Here is a 17,540-nt window from a genome sequence, read left to right as displayed (position 1 = left end):
TTTTAATTTTTTTTTTCAAGAAAAGAAAATTAAAATTCCCTGATTCCAGCTTCTCAAATGGGAATATTTTCTTTACTCCTCTATGACAGTAAACTACATATTTTTGAGTTGTGGGCAGAACAAGACATTTGAGGACGTCATCTTGGGTTTTGGGAAACACTCATTAACATGTTTCACCAACAGCTAATCTATTAATCAAGAAAATGATCAACAGATTAATCGACAGTGAAAATAATCGTTAGTTTCAGCCCTAAATAATATGAATATGTTATGTTTCATATGCTATCAGGTCCATTGTGTCGACCTACAAGCGTGACTTTCTGACTTCTTGTTTAACACTTCCTCAAGTACCTCTTTCCTCTTTTCTCCCTTTCCTCCGTGTGATGTTTTACCTTTTACATTTTACCTCCTGATGATTTTAATATCACCCCGTTTTCCCTGTCCCTGTGCCCAACCACTGCACAGCTCTTGACGCTGGTGGAATTTCTCAGTCTTTGAGCCCGGAGTAAAGCAGTGAAAGGTTTTTCCATAAATTGAGTGGTAATGAACTCAACTTTCACTAGCCTTTCTCTCTGTACAACAGAGATGGGGCCAAGTCATTGTTTTGCAAGTCACGAGTACGTATCACGTCTTTGCACTCAAGTCCCAAGTCAAGACAGGCAAATCCAAAATCCTAAACTTTGAGTTTCGAGTCCTAAACAAGTCATAATGCGCTCTCCAACCAAATGTAATGACATTTTAACAACAGAGTAACTGGCGCCAACTGGCGTTCAGTAACGTAACATTAGTTCTTCATGGGTTTCTCCTGCAACTTGATTGGATGCTGTCAGATTGGTTGAAACAAAGAATTATGTGTAAGATAATCAAATGTAAGTCCCACTAATATTCACCAAAAATAAAGAGTCCAGAGTTCAACAAAAGTACACACGTTTTCGGGGGTTCAGCAATAAACAACAAAAAATAGAAATTCACTTTGTTCAGTTCAGTTATTTCCCCCACGAGTATATCCTCTTCCCAAACAACTCAATAAAGGATCTCTCAAACATATAAATAAACCCAACGTCTCCGACGCTGCCGGAGTTACCTCTGGGAACCGGGTAGTTGCTCATTTTTGTGCACACACATTTTAAATAACATACTTTTTAATCTTTGGGCTTGGGGGAAGGTATCAAGTATTTTCAAGTCAAAAGGCTCAAGTCCAAGTGAAGTCATGAGTCACTGGTGTTAAAGTCCAAGTCGAGTTGTCCTTTTTTTATTTTGTCAAGTCAAGTCTAAAGTCATCAAGTCATGTGACTCGAGTCCACACCTCTGCTATACAATCCTTGTCTCCATTCTGTGCCCATGTCAGGATGTTATTGCAGAGGATGCCAGAGAAGGCCTCCCCTCCTGTCCCTCTGAACCTACCATGGTAACATGTAGTCACAGTTGTGGTGCACTATGGACAATGCAAATATGCAACCAGTCCTTCATTATCTGCATGTTTACAAACCTCAATTCTTGTGTTGAATGCGTAAAATGCATGCCTATATGGACTACTTATTTTGTTGCTGTGGTTTACAACAAATATAGACTGTCACACTAGTTGTTTGCTGCTTATATTAAACACTGCATCCGGTGAGACTATGACAGCACGCTAACCACACAGAGAGCTGTATTTTATATGTAAATATAACATGCTGAATGAAGTCCACTCTCATGTTGGCACAGCAGCCGTTCCCATTCTCTTATAAATGGACTTAAAAGTGTTGTTAACCCACTTCAGGAATGCATGGAGATGTACGGACAAGAACTGAGTCCCTACACCGAGATATTCACACATTTGAACAGAGAGCAGCCACTATTAGAACAATTTGATGATAACACTGCTCGGGAGATTTCTGCTCCACAAAGCCACTTATCGTGGCGCTGCCGGCAAGCATTTAAAGGAGCTGTTTGAAAGATTTAAATATAGATTACTATGTAATGTTCCTTCCGTTCTCCATCTGTATTTTTGTGCCTTTACATTTTTGGCTTCGATCCTCCTCCTTTTCTTTAAAACCTTCATCGCTGTCTCACACCCTTCTTTGTTTCCTCATATCTTCCCTTTTGTTTCCTTTCCTCCTAAGTATAACTTTCCTCAGTTTCATCCCATTCTGGCTTTTCTCTGTACATTAGCCCGTCTTATCCCCCGTTTGGTTCACACTTGATCTCTTTGTGTAGTGTTTCACGTGTGTCTATTTCTGCAAATCTGTGAATGTGGATGTGTGTGCACATTTGTGTGAGTCTTTGGATATGTAAGCGGGCCGAGCCCAGTGTAATTGCTTAGCAGATATAAGTGTGAGTATGGATTCCTCGGGCTGCCGGGATTATCATCAGAGCAACTGTTGGGGCTGGCAACACACATACACACACACATACACACACACACGCTGACAATGAGCCCAGCGCTGGTAGAGCTTATCTCCTTACCAAGACGCTTCCTCCCTCACAGAGCTCTGTTTCCTCTTCCCCATCCTTCTGCCCAGCCCTGAGCTCAGCCCAGCTGTAATTACAGTCTTATCACACACACACACTGGGAGGGTTCGCACACGCAGACACACCCGCAGACATTTACGCTTCTTCGCTCACGTTCTTAGAACACGCGCTCGCAGTCTGAATTGAGGAGTCTTATTCAAGGCCTTCCCTGAATTGAAACTTCTGCTTTTTTTTTCTCCGCGCAGAGTGAGAGATGTCTCATTTTCATTTCTGGGTCTTTCTCTCTGTCGCCGTCTCGTCCGCAGTCCTTTCTGTCTGCAAAGATTATGACTGCAAAAAGCCTGCTGACTCCGGCGAAAACAAAAATCTCCTTGTGTAATAACTCCACTTCCAATAGCCTCTTTCTTTTCCAGACGTCCTGACGTGCGGCTACTGTAAAGGAGCCGTCTCCTCTCCTGCTGCGAGACAGATAAATGTCTGTCTGCTCTGTTGTCAATGTCTCTCCTGTCCCCTGATGATGACTTCAACATGTGTGCTCTGTCTTCTCCGTCTTAATTTCTGCACCCTTCCTTCCTCCCTTTTTTTTTTTTTTTCACAGGTACAGCCCCGGCTTCATAATGTTACGAATGTCTGTGTTTATTTTTGTCTGACTATTTGTCCGTCTGCTTCTTTTTGTCTCCTTATCAAGCATTTAAAGTCGCTGCCTTACAAATTAAAGCAGGTACACCTTCACTTTCATGGCTACCAACCCTTTACTCCATCTTCCACGTATCACTACCTCATTTAACACAGTAGTTGAGTACTAGAAAGCATGCCGTAGAAAGAGATTTAAATGCAAAACACAACTTCACATTCTCTGGTAGTTTAGTAGATTTACTAACATAGTTTCATTCTAGAGAAAATCCTCGACTGTGTGGACATGAACAGTAGCTAGACTTCATCCTCTTGCCCACCACTACAGAAAGTTGGCACCTACTATTGTGTACTGTATTGTGTGAGCTGCTTGTTTCCTTTTTTTGTCCAACAACCACTCACAGTCCGACTAAGCTTTGCTCTTCTGTCCCTCGAAACCAGAAACAAAGCCGGGGGGGGGCTTAGTCTGAAGCCATGTCTTAATGGTGTTAATAGCTGAGAGAGAGCAGAGATGACGAGGAAGGAGGAGGAAGAGATGAGGGAGAAAGTAGGAGGTCAGTGCAGGAGGCTAAGAGGGAAGGAATGTGAGAGGAAGGAAGGAAGGGAGGGAGGGAAGGAAGGAACAAGAGTGAGGGTTCAAGACAAGCAGAGCCAGAGAGAGAGGGAGAGGGGTGAGTGCAGAAAGGGAGGGGAGGAGTGGTTGGAGGAGGTTTGTTTAGTTTTTGTGCCAGCGTGTGGCACGTTGGCTGTCTGTGAGGCCGTAGACAACATCAACAGGCCACCGGTATTAGTCACATCAAGCCTGGGTGCTGCTTCACCGCGACTCGGCTCAACGGCGACTCACAGACTCCATCCCTTAAGTGTTGTGCACACACTTTACGTGCTTATATATACACACCGAGAAACAGAATAAGAGCAGGTAACGGTGTATTTGGACGGGTTGGCAGCTTTGTTTACTTTTACACTTACACTGTGTGACTGATAGAGAGAATTACTGTGTGGGAATTGCGGTTTTGCACCTCTGTGTGCCTCACAGTAACAGGCCTGCACGTCCTCTTTTGCCAGGAATTGTTGCTCGTTTTGCCCTAATCAACGTATTAGGAGTGATAAGTCGGTCTAACAGAGTGTGAGAGTTTGCCCCGGTAACCTTAAAACTCACAAAAACACTCTGGATAAGTTGTTTATATTCTGGTTTTGTGTGTGCGTGTGTGTGTGTATGTAGGTCTCTCCTGCGGTCCTGCTCAGCTCTATGAACACAGATGCAGTGTGTGAGCGTGTCAGACAGATAGAGGGAATCGACCCCAGCATGCTGCATCAGTACTCCTCCACCATCAAGAAGGTGCGTCTGTCAATAACATTGAAAATTGGATCCACTTTCTGATACTTTCTCAGAAACTTAGGCTGTGTCCGAAAAAAATCACTCACTATTCACTACGTAGTGGACTATAAAGTAAGTTTGCCATTTTATCGTGCTGTCTGAATGCATAGTGAGAATTATTATACCCTATGGTGGACTCAAAGTATCCCACAATGCATCTTGAAAAGTAGTGGACAACATCACTAACCGAGCACTAAATATCATCATGCATTGCGGACGAGAGGAAAGAGAGAAGCGCGATTGAGACAAATCAAGGTTTAAGGTTCTTTATTTGTCATTTGTCAATACCAGCAAAGCAGTCAATGGAAATGAAAATCTTTCTGGTCTCAGGTTCCTTAAAAAGTGCTCATAAAATATTTATATATATATATATATATATATATATATATATATATATATATATATATATATATATATATATATTTATTTATATATATATTTATTTATATATATATATATATATATATTTATTTATATATATATTTATTTATATATATATATATATATATATATATATATATATATATATATATATATTTATTTATATATATATATAAATATAAATATATATTTATATAAATAAAAGGGGAAATCGCACAAGTAAATGTAATAAAAGCAAAATGATAATCTAAGGCATAACATAGTGCAGTTAAAATATATATAAACATAGGTATATATAAAATAGTAATGTAAAAGGAAATTTGTAATTTAGTTGATGACAGTGTGACAGATGGGAAAACTGAATGTAAACCATGAGTTGTGCACAAACAGTCACGAAGTACTTATTGTATTAATTAATTTGGGAAGATACGCTTATTGCCTCCACATTCACAACGGCTGTTAACTCTTACCTTTCACAATAAAAGCCCTTGATATATACGCTGCATCACTGCTTACCAAGAGGAACTTAAATTCACTCAGAGCATTTCACTAAGAGACAACTCAGCAAAATAGCTTACATATGTATTTATCAGTAGTGAATGATTTTGGACACAGTCTTACTGTCTGTTTTCTTTTCATACTCATTGTTTAGCTTCTTCTTCTCATGCAGTTCCGTCTGCGCTGCCTCCCTATTTCATTGCGTTGGGTTTATTTTGACCTGATGCAACTTTGCACGTGTTAATAAAGTCAATCAATCAGTGGACAAACCATTCGGTCCCTTCCCTGTCTGTCCATCACAGGCTAATATAAATGGCCGAGTGCTGACTCAGTGCAACCTGGACGAGCTGAAGAAAGAGATGGAGATGAACTTCGGCGACTGGCAGCTCTTCAGGGGAACGGTGAGACTAAATTTCTCTTTACTTAACTCACAGCCTGGTTTAATATTGTCGCTATGGGCATCTGCATCATTTTATAAATAGGATTGATTTTTGTTTGTTGTTTCATATAAAAAAAGACCAAAGAAAACATCAGTCCACCAACAACTACTCCTCCGCTACTCCAGAGTAAAAGCCTGAAATAGATTTACAATAGCATACACTCTCCTCACTCTGTGATACGTTGCAGACGCTCAGCCCTGCCAGGACCCTCCTGTTGATATATGTCAGCTCTTGTTTATTCCAACAAGAAGCCTCTCGTAATACCACATCTTGTGCTGCGCTGAGATATTGGGATGGAGATTTTATAATCCGTATTACGAGAAGGGGCACGAGCCAGTCAGCCAGGAGTCCAGTCGGCTGAGCCGGGGCTGAAAATCACTTACACATGTAGCCGGCTCCACCTCATCAGATGTCTGCCTGCTCCTAATACCAAACCCGAGCCCCGGATTGGTCGTGTTTTACCGGAGATCCAATGCAGAGCTTCGTGTAGGAGCAGCTGGAAAGTGCAGTGGCCTTACAGCTCCGTGCACTGACCAGTGTTGTGTTGCCAGGACACAGCCAGCACGGACATCTGGTTCAAGATGGCTGACTGATATCTGGATGAAGGGAGGTTTTGTCGGGGAGGAGGAGGGGGGGACAGCTGAATAGCTCTACTTAGCTCACTCTCACAAGCATATGTTTTTTGTTTTTGCTAACAGGTTTTGTATGTCACACGTCGTGTCCTGTGTCGATCTGAAATAGCGAACTGTGACTGTCTTTCCCAAGGTGATGGAGCAACGTCACGCCGAAAGCCAGGCTCTGCTTCAAGACGAGTCCCGAGCCGCTAGCGAGCAGGGCAGCAGCGTGCACCACGGGGAGCCCAGCAGACGCTCGGGGGGGGCCCAGCATGAAGCGGCGGCATTCAGCCTGAACCTCAGCTTCGAGGAGCTCAGCGGAGCGGGGCTTGAGGAACCTCAGAGACACAGCAACACTTCGCACTGGCCGGTCAGTCTTTCCTGTCAGGAGCTCAGTGTATAAAATGCAACCGCAACTAAGCTATAGATAGGATCAGACTGAACTGTGTGTATGCGCGTTATACCCGCCCAAATAAACATGCAAAAGAGATAAGAGGTTGCGGGTGTAAGCATACGTGTGAGCGTGTAACGCAAATGGGATCGCAAGGTCATAACACCCCAAACTGTCACATGGCCACAAGTCCTACGCACCAAAAACCAGTGTGTTGGTGACCTCACTGGTTTCACGTTAGTGTGGTTTGCAGTGAGAAAAGAGCACAGCAGAGGAAGCTTATGGTGCTCTTGAACATGGCAGAAATATAAAAATACACACACACTGCAGCGAACCAAAAGGTGTCAAGGGGCCCCGTTTTTTTTTTTTATTTTCACCTTCCTTATTCCTAATTTGTTAAATCTCTGAGACACGAGCAAACACTCACACGTAGACAGCTGGCTCTGCTGCTATTTTACGTGATCTCACTTTGTGATCTTTTTTCAAATTCATATCATCCGACACTGAAAACACACCACAGCTTACGTTGCCACGCCATCTGCGGCCTTTGCCAGTAACTTTTATCACTCTTGTTCTGAATATTTCATAGCATTTTTTAAGTGCTGCATTTGTTAGATTCGGGTGTCAATTCAGTCTCTTCTCGTCTCTAACTCTTCAGTTACTTTTACATGGATGTTTGCGCAGCAGTTCCAACTTTTTCTCTCGTCTCGTCAGGTGGCGAATCTCCGCACCTCAAGCATGTCCAGCCTCAACTCTCAGGAATCCTCTAATGACATCTGCAAGCTGACAGACAAGCAGCAGTCTGAGTACCACGATGCCTACAGGGAGTACATCTCTCAGATGGCCCAGGTGGAGATGTCCGGCAGTGGGGGGGAGAGGCCCGTGCAGCCCCACCCTGGACAGTTCCTCCAGGCTGCCAGCTCAGAGGACAAAGGGGTGGGTGGACACTCACAAGTACACTGTTGAGTTTTTGCCATCGCATCACTGACGGCGTAAATAGCGTAGAAGCTCCCACTGTGTGGTAACTGTTGTCATGAACTTGTGTAGACGTAGTTTCTGAGCCTCTATGTTATGTCTCTCTTAAACTTGTGTTTTTTAAATGTGGCAATGGCAAAAGTCTTATTCTGGGCTGGGAAACGGGGAGATCACTGCTTCTTGCGTTTCTTAATTATTGGCTTATAGTCTTTGTTTCTCTTGGCACATAAAGGAGAGACAGGAATCCCCTCTCCAGAGGCCTCTTGGCCAATAACACCAAGATACTGCACATATTCATGTTCCTCTCATTGAAATCCTCTTCCCCTCTCCTCAGGCCAAGGAAGGAGCCGACCAAGACAGCCGCAAGCCCTTCACCAAGAGAGGCTCCAAGCCTAGCGATGCCACAGACTTCCCCTCGGGGGCCGATGCCCAGCCTCTAGACCCCATCAGTGAAGAGGATGAGAAGCTGGACCACAGCACATCATCAAGAACTCCGGGCACCAGGAAGAAAGGAGCCGGGTCGCTGTACCACAAGCTGCCCAGCGACGAAGAGGAAGCGGACAACGCCACGCCTCTCCTCCACAGAGAGGCGCGAGCAGGTGCTCTGTCCACCGGGCTGCCGACCAGGCCTGGCTTCCTCACCGAAATCCTCCTGGATAAGAAGGACTCGTCCGACTCGGGGATGCGCTCCAGCGACAGCTCCTCAGATCGCTCTCTGGAGGAGGCTGATGGAGACGGCGACAGAGAGAAGACCAGCCTGATTGAGCTGGAGCTGGAGGGCCTGGTGAAGAAGAGAGGCCTCCTCCCCAGCAGCCTGAGCGGCCTGCAGGACACGGCGGTGGCCCGCATGTCTATCTGCTCCGAGGCTCCGTCCGAGGCCAGCCTAATGGCCAGCAGCCCAGATGAGGGGTGGCCGTCCGGCAACCTCAACTGCACCACCAGCAACAGCACCCTCAACAACAACTCAAACAGCCCCGACGACACCACCAACACCAACAACAGCCATCATCAGCCGGCTAACATCACAGGCACGGAGTCCACCAGCACCTCCTCCTCCTCCTCCTCCAGCTTCGACGTCTCGCCAGCTGTCATCATCACCCCCGGCAGCAGCAACAGCACCGCCAACACCACGACCGCAGCCATCCACAACCAGAACCTGCGCACCATCAGCTTGGGAGACGAGACGGAGAGCGTCCTCTGAGAAGCCGGTCGTTATTTTTTCTGACGAGGGTCACGTAGACTGTTGTTCTCGATGTTGTGACATTATTATTATTATTATAATGTTGGTGTTGTGACGTGTTCCAAAGAATTAGATGTGTTCTACTGTTAGGAAGGAAATGTAGGAAGTGTTGCTGTGAATCAAGAGTAGTTCATTCAAAAGCTTTGATTAGTTGGTTAGTAAAAAAAAAAAAAAAAATCATCTTTATTTAAACAATTACAAATCAAAAATTGGAAGTGAATGATACCAAAAATGCTTCAACCAGGTCAAATTGGGATTGCCCAATTGAGTCTCATGCATTTGGATTATTTAAGTGTGATTTCTTTCTCGTGTGAATGTGTTGCTGTTATTCGAAATAGTGATGAAATGTTAGTTACATGTTGTGGAAGTCAAATGTTACAGAAAAAAGATTTTTTCAAGAAATGTAAACTGGAAAAAGCTCTGTGTTACTGAGGACTCAGTTTGGTAGTTAAAAGTATTTAAAATAGATGGCAGCGTAGACGCTGGTAGTGCAGTGTGTTGTTGGTGGTTTCTATGATAGAAGAAGTGCATGCACTCGTCTCCAAAGTGGTGATTGTCTTTTTCCAAAACTCCCTTGTGAAATTCTGTGAATCAATAAACATGTTTGCTATGTGGACCCTTGAAATTTGCAAGAAGAGCCTCAGTTGACTTGGATACAAAAATATTTAAACTAGTCTTTTCTACACCAATCTAATACTGGTGACTGCCACTGACAGGGTTTTTTCTCTCCGATAGATGGCGCACTCTCCATACAAACGTGCTGCAGGCTGCAGTCACGGCCTGTCAGTGTTAGAAACTACTGAGGTAACAACTTCAGCTCAGTGACTCTCTACATGAAGTGCATGGACCTGCAGGGAGCCTCTTGAGGAGGTTTTTTCCAGGTACATTTAACTCTAAAGTAATCTTAAAGTTCATATATATAAATGACTTGGAATCATAGTGTAATGTGTTGTATCATGTAAAGAGTTTTTCTACACTTAAATCAAGAAAGATGCAATAATAAGTAGTCCCTGGGGTGCAATCATCTAATAAGCTTATTTGGCAGGTCTGTGGTGTGAACATATTTGAGAAGCCATGCTGTATTTTAGGAAGGAGATGATGGACAGCTGGGGTTTTTTATATCAGCCTTTCATACCACAGTCATCTAAACCTTTGATGCCACCTTTACAGTACAGTGCGCACTGTCTACTGGTATTTTTGGGGACATGTAAGACCAGTTAATGTGTCTTTCCTGTAGAATGTTTGTTAAGAAGTTGTATTTTTCCTTGGTTCACTGTGTTCATAAAGGCTACCTGGTCATTTGTCACTGGAAACCTGCAGTCAGGTGCTCTCACTACTGATAAAAGTCAAACATTGGACACCAGTGCTATTTGGTCTGAGAGGAAAACTAAAAGAATAAAGCAAGGACCAGCCAAATTACTGTTTAAAAATGAGAAATAATAAGTTGATTACTTGTGGAATCAGTAACTCATCACCAGCCCAGTTTCACCTCAAGTTAAATATTCATGATTTTCCAGTTTCGTTTTAAAAACAACAGCCTACAGCCCCACAGTGCTTTACTGGCTCAGCCGGTCACACCAAACCGTTTTAATCCTATTTACTTTACATAGCATGTGAGAAAGTAAAAGTGCAGCCAGTTGCGCCTTAAATAAGCTTTTTTTTTACGCGTGCCTCCAGCTCGTGTTGACGCTGTGTTTTTCAGACTATTACAGGTCACATACTGCAGGTCTGATAAGGACACTTTGTTGTGGGATCTGTTTTTGAAGTAACTGTACATACAGCACTTGCAATGTCCTTTTAACTTATATAGAAAGTCAGCTTTGACGCACAGCTGGGGAATTGGATTTTACGCACTGGTTTTGTTCTGGACACCCAACATTTCCCCTTCCCCCAAAATGAAACATGTTCCAAGTTTGCGTTTTTGATTTATTTTTGTATAAAAAAGGTACAATTTACATTACTTTTATAAAAAGTTTCAGCATTAATTAAGTACAACATTACACTTTTGCAGAAGTTTCAAATTCCTGCAACTATACAAGATAAACTCCCAGATAAAGAGTTCACAAGGTTTTTCATTCTTTCATTTTAACTTTTTTTTTTCTTCTTTTTTTTTTTTTTTAATAAACAACGTCCAGTCTTTCATGTGCCAACAATTCTGACAAGACAAGACTAAACTTTTTTTTTTTTTTTTTTTTTACAGTAACTAACCAAGTTGTCTTTTTTTCTATTCACGTTCCCAACCTCCGCAAAAAAAGCGAAGACTTCAACAAGGAGAGGGGGAAAAGGATGGGGGGGTGAGGAAGAGGAGGAGGAGGAAGGGTGGGAATAATCCTTGTGACAATAATCTCGTTTTTCCTCCCACTGCCTGGGAATATAGCAAGCCTTCCATTTTCCAGAAAGGACCCAACAAATAAAAAAAAAAAAAAAGTCTTAAGTTAAATAATAATGAAGTGTCCAAACAGAAAACACATCACATAAAAGATTGTCCCATAATAAGCAAAAGTCTCTTGATTTTTCAGCATCAGAAGAAAAAAAAAAAAGATCCAGGTCTTGGAGAGGTGGAGGGGTGAAAATCCTGCTCTCCAGGTCCTGTATGTATGTGTGTGTGTGTGTGTGTGTGTGTTTTTCTTTTTGCGTCTTGACCAAACACCTGCAAAAGATTGAGAGAAAGAGAGGCGTGTTTAGAAAATGCAAACAGGGGCAGAGATCCGGACAGACTGGCGCCAGAGAGGAAGCCGCAGTTTTTTAACATTTAACCAAAACACTCCCAATACTAAAGCAAACCCTGCACTCCAGATGTACACACACACACACACAGAGAGACGCTCACACACACACACACACACACACACACACACACACGTTTACGCACAACTTCAGCCTACAATCTGGGGAAGAATCAGCGTAATTGCCGCTCAGCTGGCGCCTACCCACTTCTTGTACCAATTATGTGCAGACATCGTAGTAGCAGTAATCCAAACAGCCATTATTTTTCCTGTTGCAGATGCTCTTCATTATAGACACAAGAGGGGTATAATATAATACAACCACTGACGACTTGCTACTTATATATACAGTAAAACCCCAAAGCAGCAGCCTGGAGGGAATATCTTTCCATTCCCACTCCAACAAACCAAAACTCCCCAATGCAAAAACATCTTTTAACATATATAGTCGATTAATCGAGAGATCACATTATTATAGTCCTTGAAGGTTGTGATCTTTTTTTTGTCTGCAGCCCCTATCTGAATTAGACCTGAACTCTCTTCTATTATCTCACAAGGAGTCTCTTGAACATGAATTCATATATCCTGTGACTTATGGACTATTTCCTATATGACCTCCTATATACACTTTTTATGATCTGAGCTGTACCAGTGTTTGTTGTTGTTTTTTTATTCTTATTGTATTTGTGAAAATAAGAAAACACAATAAACATATTAGTGAAAATAATAATAATAATAATAATAATAAATAAAAAAAGATCCAAGTCAAGCCAACTATCCTGCTCCTGACACCCCCTCCAGTGATTCAATGCAGGCGCATTCTCATGCAAAAACATATTACAGACAGCAAAACGTCAAGCACATTAAGCAGGGACAACAAATGGATTTGTGGTATAAATGGTAATTCTAGCTCTCTCCATTCTGCTCCAGCAGACTGAGAGACAGGCTGTATAGCAGGAGCTCTTAAGAAGCCCTGGACAGAATGCAGCAGCAGACAGCAGAGACATGAGGACAGCTCCTACTTACCACCGCTTTAACGATGCAGAGTCCGGCTGTCATCTGTCATCAGCTCTGATGGCAACTCCGGGGACTGAAAACAAACAAACAAACAAACAAGAACCAAATGTTAATTTTTTTTTTTTTTTTATGCTTGCATCCAATCGAGATTTGCAAGCGTTATGTAGGTCAAAATCTGTTCCTCATTTCATTCTGTAAGCTACAAAAAAGGAAAAAAAAAAAAATAACATGCCATTTTCTTTTATCCAACAAGCCATTTTGTGCGATTACGCATAGAGGCTTACATACAAAGGCGCACTAGCTATGCGCACAAATCCACTCCACAATATCTCCCCCATTCCCATTATGAATGTGTAATTTACCTGTAATGACAAGATGCTGATGTCTGTGTTGAGGGTGGTCAGAGGAGTCCTGGATGATGGAGCCTGCTGCTGCTGCCGTACAGGGTGATGCTGCTGCTGCTGCTGCTGCAGGCTGCTGGTTAGTGCGACACTGCTGGAGTCCAGCGCGATCTGCAGGTCCAGGATGTAGTCGATGACATGCTGCAGGATTTCCATCTTGCTGACGTTCTTGTTCTGTGGGATGCTGGGCACCAGCTCCTTCAGCTTGGAGTAGCAGTCGTTCATGTTGTAGAGCAGGCTGAGCGGGTCATCCACCGGGGTCTTGCTCCGAGAGATTCCCAAGGAGTGCTCCGATAGATTCGCGTTGGTTTTCCGGAAAGAGCGCACTGGGCTTATTGCTTTCATGTTTTTTTTTAAGTTAAGCGAGAGAGAAGAGATGTTTTTTTTTTTGTGTGTGTGTGTGTGTGTCGATATTTCTTCTTTAAGAGTCCTGTTCTATCAGCGATCAGACTGGATTACCAAGCTGTCAGTGTTGGTTTATATAGGCAAGCAAGGCTGGGGCATGCGACACAGGCGGGTCAAACTTGCACATTGGACAAGACTACTATGTCACTCAACATCTTTTCAGCTCTGCTATTGGCTCTTTGTGTTAAACTCCTCCTCTCCTCCGCACGCGTTACCAGTGGCAACGCATGTTGGAGGCGGTACCCGGAGAGAGAGAGGCTGCTGCTTCTGCAAGCTCCGGTGGGCAATTTGGGAAAATTAAGCTCTTACCTGTTTCTGATCAAGAAAATTAATGATTCGCATGGGCTGTCATCAATTGAGCATGGATGGACAAAAAGGTGTGAGCACTTTGCCAATGCATTTTGCCCTACACGATTTAAATTTGTTAGTTTTGGTGATGAAGATCAAGCAGAAATGCAAGGCAGCTTTATTTGTAGAGCACATTTCAGCAACAGGGGAAATTCAAAGTGCTTTACATTTAAACATTCAAGAACATTAAGACATAATTAAAACAGTTATAAAAACATTAAAGATTAGAAAAAATAAAAATAAAAGCTATAGGATAGAAGCTCAAATAGAATATACCACACAAGAGTAAAGTGCTCTAGTGCAGTTTATGAGATCATTATCTGGTTTAATAAAAGGCAAGCAGCAAAACAGGAAAGTTTTAAGCTTTGATTTAAAAGAGTTGGAGTTGGTCCTGCAGTTTTCTGCAGAGCTTGTTCCAAATATTTGGTGCATAAAAACTGAACGCTGCTGCTTCTGCATGTTTAGTTCTGACTCTGGGGACACTAGAGTCTAGAGAAATGGATTTGGAAACATGTATTTATATTATTAATCTGAATAAATAGGAATTTATACAGTGCATTAGTTTATGCCTGATCTTACAGACTGAACAATTATATCATATATTGGGAGCCAATCCCTCATTCCTCCACATTTTAGTAGACGTGCGCGTTTTGGAGGTGTGGAGCTGTGGTGATGACAGGTACCAGATCAGGCGCGTCTGATTCTTAATTCACTCCAGCCAGGACGGTGTGTGTGTGGAGGCAAGTTTCTGAGGCTGGATAACAAACTGAGAGTGAAATGTTTGAGTGGAAAACAGCTTCAACACACACCAGGAAAACGATAAGAAAAAAAATACTCTTTTGTGCGTTTTTACGCATGAGGAAAATAGGGATCTATGCGCGTTTTAGTATATTAAAGTATATTTCCCTCTGAGATGTAGTGGAGTAGAAGTATCAGAACATGGAAACACTCAAGTAAAGTATAAAAAGTACCTCAAAATTGTACTTAATTGCAGTACTTGAGTAAATGTACTTAGTTACTTTCCACCACTGAGTACATGTTATACTGTTTTTCTAAGCATTCTTTACTGCTCCTGTTGGAATAAAATAAGTGTTGATTATTTAACTGCAAAGTAGTAATGTGTTTTTGATACCTTCACTTTTTTTTTTGCATTAAATCATACCAGGATGTTTGCTGAAATTGATTTCACAGCAGAAACATTTCCACCAGCCGCCACTGCATTTGACGCACTTTAGGATTGTCTGTGTCTCACATTTACCACAGTGAAGTATCCATCGAAATGTGCATGGTGCGCACATCAGAAAGCATTTGTCAGGAGTTGACAGCTTTAATTCATTATAACAAACATACCAGTTATAGTAATTTAAAGTTTTGTGTGCGCACCAGATTCCATTTAGTGTAGTTTTACGCACTACATGTTTTTTTTTTTAAGTGGCTGTGTTTATCTAAATGCATCAGTCAAGGTCTCGTGCACCTTTAGTGTTAATTGTCACCTGAGTGTGTTTGTGTGTCAAAGTTCATTTAGTCATGGCCTATATATACAAATGTGCCTTTCATCATATCTGCAGCATGTGAAGAGGTGATTAACTACTATTGACACTTTAATGTTTTCTGAATGAGCCGTTTGTTTGTAGGAATTACACGCTTCATCCTTCAGCTGGAGCTGTTTGATGCAGCACTAACTAATTGCCCCTGGGGGCAGTTTGTATGTGGACTGTTGTGATGTGCTCGGATTTTGTTTTTTATGGATTATATTTCCTCGATAAGAAATAAAATTATGTATTTTTAAGGAGAGGGTAAAACTCAGGATGGATGGAGAGATTTGAGAGAGGAAAATATGATTAATTTTATGTTTTTAATGTATTTATTTTTCAGGATTCATCTGAAAGACACACAAACAAGGGAAATCCTAAACTGGACAAAAAGTAGACGCAGTTTTGGAGAGCACATCAGCCTGCAAGAGGAAGGTAGGATCTTTATATATATATATATATAAAAAAAAGCACAAGCAAGCATAATTCACTACTGGATCATGATTTCATCATGTACACATCTACTTTTTAAATCCTATTTGCTATATTGTGGTTGCTAAAAGGTCAAACTTAAGATAATGCAAGCACAATTTGTAATATGTCAATCCATATTCCAATAGAAATATATCCACTATAGGAGCTCAAATATGTTTATTGTGAGCAGTGCATGGTGAAGAGAGAAAACAAAGTTGCTCTAACCTATAATAATAATCTATATAATGATGATTTTTGTGCAGTATTTTGCAAAAAAATCAGCAAAACACCATCTGTGTCATTGTTTTTACGCGCGGTTCTCCATCCACCAGGCACACGGACAGCTTCTCCTTCAGCTGTCTGCTCGATCCAGCTTTTTATGCATTTTCTAATATAATGTGGAGCTCCTGCAGTCTGTGGTCCACATCTGGTGCAATAGGATTTTTCCATTTTCTGTGGAAGGTGATGAATTGTGTGCGCAAGAGCACGTCGGTGCAAAGCCGAGCAGTGAACCTCCAGCAGCAGCAGCAGCTTCATCTACCTCTCCTCTTCTTCCCTGTTTCTCTCCTCCTCCTCCTCCTCCTCCTCCTCTTTGGAGCAGACTCTCTGGCGCCGGCGCCGTGACGTCACCACCCATTCACAGCAGAGCCCTCTAGCCAGCCCTCGCGGCGCCGCTGAGGCGGTTTCCATGGAGACGGGGTTTCGGGAGGTTGTCAATCAGAGGTCGGTTCTCAGCTGATCAACTTTGGGGCCGAACCGGGGAAGTCTTGGGTCCGCTAAGGGTTTTCTTCTTCTTCTTCTTCTCTGGTGGTGGTGGGTGGCCACACTCTCACTCCACTGTAGCCTTTACGCATGTGATGCTTATTCTTTTGGGTAGAGGTTCTCAAAGTGGGGTCCGCGGACCCCCAGGGGTCGTTGAGGGGGTTCCAGGGGGTCCCCAGCAAAAAAAGGGGAAATAATTTATTTTCACTATAATTCCATCCATAAGTAACATAATGACAGAATTTATGACCAAAAAAATGAAAGTCGTAATTATGTTCTTTAAAAATTTGAATGATCTTTAAAATTCTGACTCACTAGTGAGAGAGACCAAACAAGGAGGATGACTAGTAGAACATGACAAGCATAGCCATCGGTGTGTGAATGAGTATTTAGATTAGATCCTGATGGGCAAAGTTGGCACCTTAGCAGCCTCTGCCATCAGTGTATGAATGTGTGTGTGAATGGGTGAATACTGACATGTAGTGTAAAGCGCTTTGAGGGGTCGGAAGACTAGAAAAGCGCTATATAAATAGATTATATTATTATATATAAAGTCCATTTACCATTTTGACTATTTTGCTCATAGGTTTCATACACTTTATGAAATAAAACATCTAAAAGCAAACAATTATGTTAGATTGGGGACAATGGAACAAAATCTTATCAAATTGGTGTCTATTTAGTGTCAGTTTAGGGGTCTTTTTTGATGTGAAAAAGTCTGGCAACCACTGCTTTAGTCTACTTGAGTATTTTCATTTCATTATAGGCTACTTACAGTTCGAAGGGAAACATTAGGCTACTTTTTACCCCACTTTAGTAGGCCTAATAGTTCCTAGTTCACAGATTCCACATAAATATGATGATCTCATAA

At 42.2% G+C, this 17,540-nt stretch overlaps 2 protein-coding genes and 1 long non-coding RNA gene across 8 annotated transcripts in view; 2 read left to right on the top strand and 1 right to left on the bottom strand.

Moving 5' to 3' along the window:
* Positions 1-9,629, top strand: part of kidins220a (kinase D-interacting substrate 220a) — a 55,524-nt gene extending 45,895 nt beyond the window's left edge. For 2 of the 5 annotated variants that reach the window (XM_037796181.1, XM_037796180.1), the window contains 5 exons: positions 4,310-4,426; positions 5,647-5,745; positions 6,550-6,768; positions 7,504-7,725; positions 8,099-9,629. In XM_037796181.1, the coding sequence (XP_037652109.1) occupies positions 4,310-4,426; positions 5,647-5,745; positions 6,550-6,768; positions 7,504-7,725; positions 8,099-8,965 (1,524 nt within the window). In that variant the 3' untranslated portion in view covers positions 8,966-9,629. Of the gene's footprint in view, positions 1-1,348; positions 1,409-3,142; positions 3,176-4,309; positions 4,427-5,646; positions 5,746-6,549; positions 6,769-7,503; positions 7,726-8,098 lie in introns of all 5 variants that reach the window. The other 3 variants (XM_037796182.1, XM_037796178.1, XM_037796179.1) reach the window with 3 other exon arrangements.
* Positions 9,630-10,916: 1,287 nt separating this feature from the next.
* Positions 10,917-13,603, bottom strand: id2a (inhibitor of DNA binding 2a). The gene is made up of 3 exons (XM_037796184.1): positions 13,110-13,603; positions 12,757-12,820; positions 10,917-11,654 (listed from the first exon to the last, which is right to left on the bottom strand). Exons 1-2 carry the CDS (start codon positions 13,491-13,493, stop codon positions 12,764-12,766), a joined length of 441 nt encoding a protein of 146 aa, XP_037652112.1. The 5' UTR covers positions 13,494-13,603; the 3' UTR covers positions 10,917-11,654; positions 12,757-12,763.
* A 161-nt stretch (positions 13,604-13,764) lies between these two features.
* On the top strand, positions 13,765-17,114 carry LOC119504113. Of its 2 annotated transcripts, none has more exons than XR_005210514.1 (3): positions 13,765-13,930; positions 15,777-15,868; positions 16,240-17,114. It is a non-coding gene; the product is annotated as an uncharacterized LOC119504113 (long non-coding RNA). The 2 variants fall into 2 exon arrangements; XR_005210515.1 differs by having other exon boundaries at positions 16,509-16,630.
* The last annotated feature ends 426 nt before the right edge of the window (positions 17,115-17,540 follow it).

The sequence above is a fragment of the Sebastes umbrosus genome, chromosome 16 (genome assembly GCF_015220745.1).
Source record: "Sebastes umbrosus isolate fSebUmb1 chromosome 16, fSebUmb1.pri, whole genome shotgun sequence".
Taxonomy (NCBI): Eukaryota; Metazoa; Chordata; class Actinopteri; order Perciformes; family Sebastidae; genus Sebastes; species Sebastes umbrosus.
Note: the sequence above shows the minus strand (reverse complement) of the source record. Positions and strands in the feature narration are given on the sequence as shown.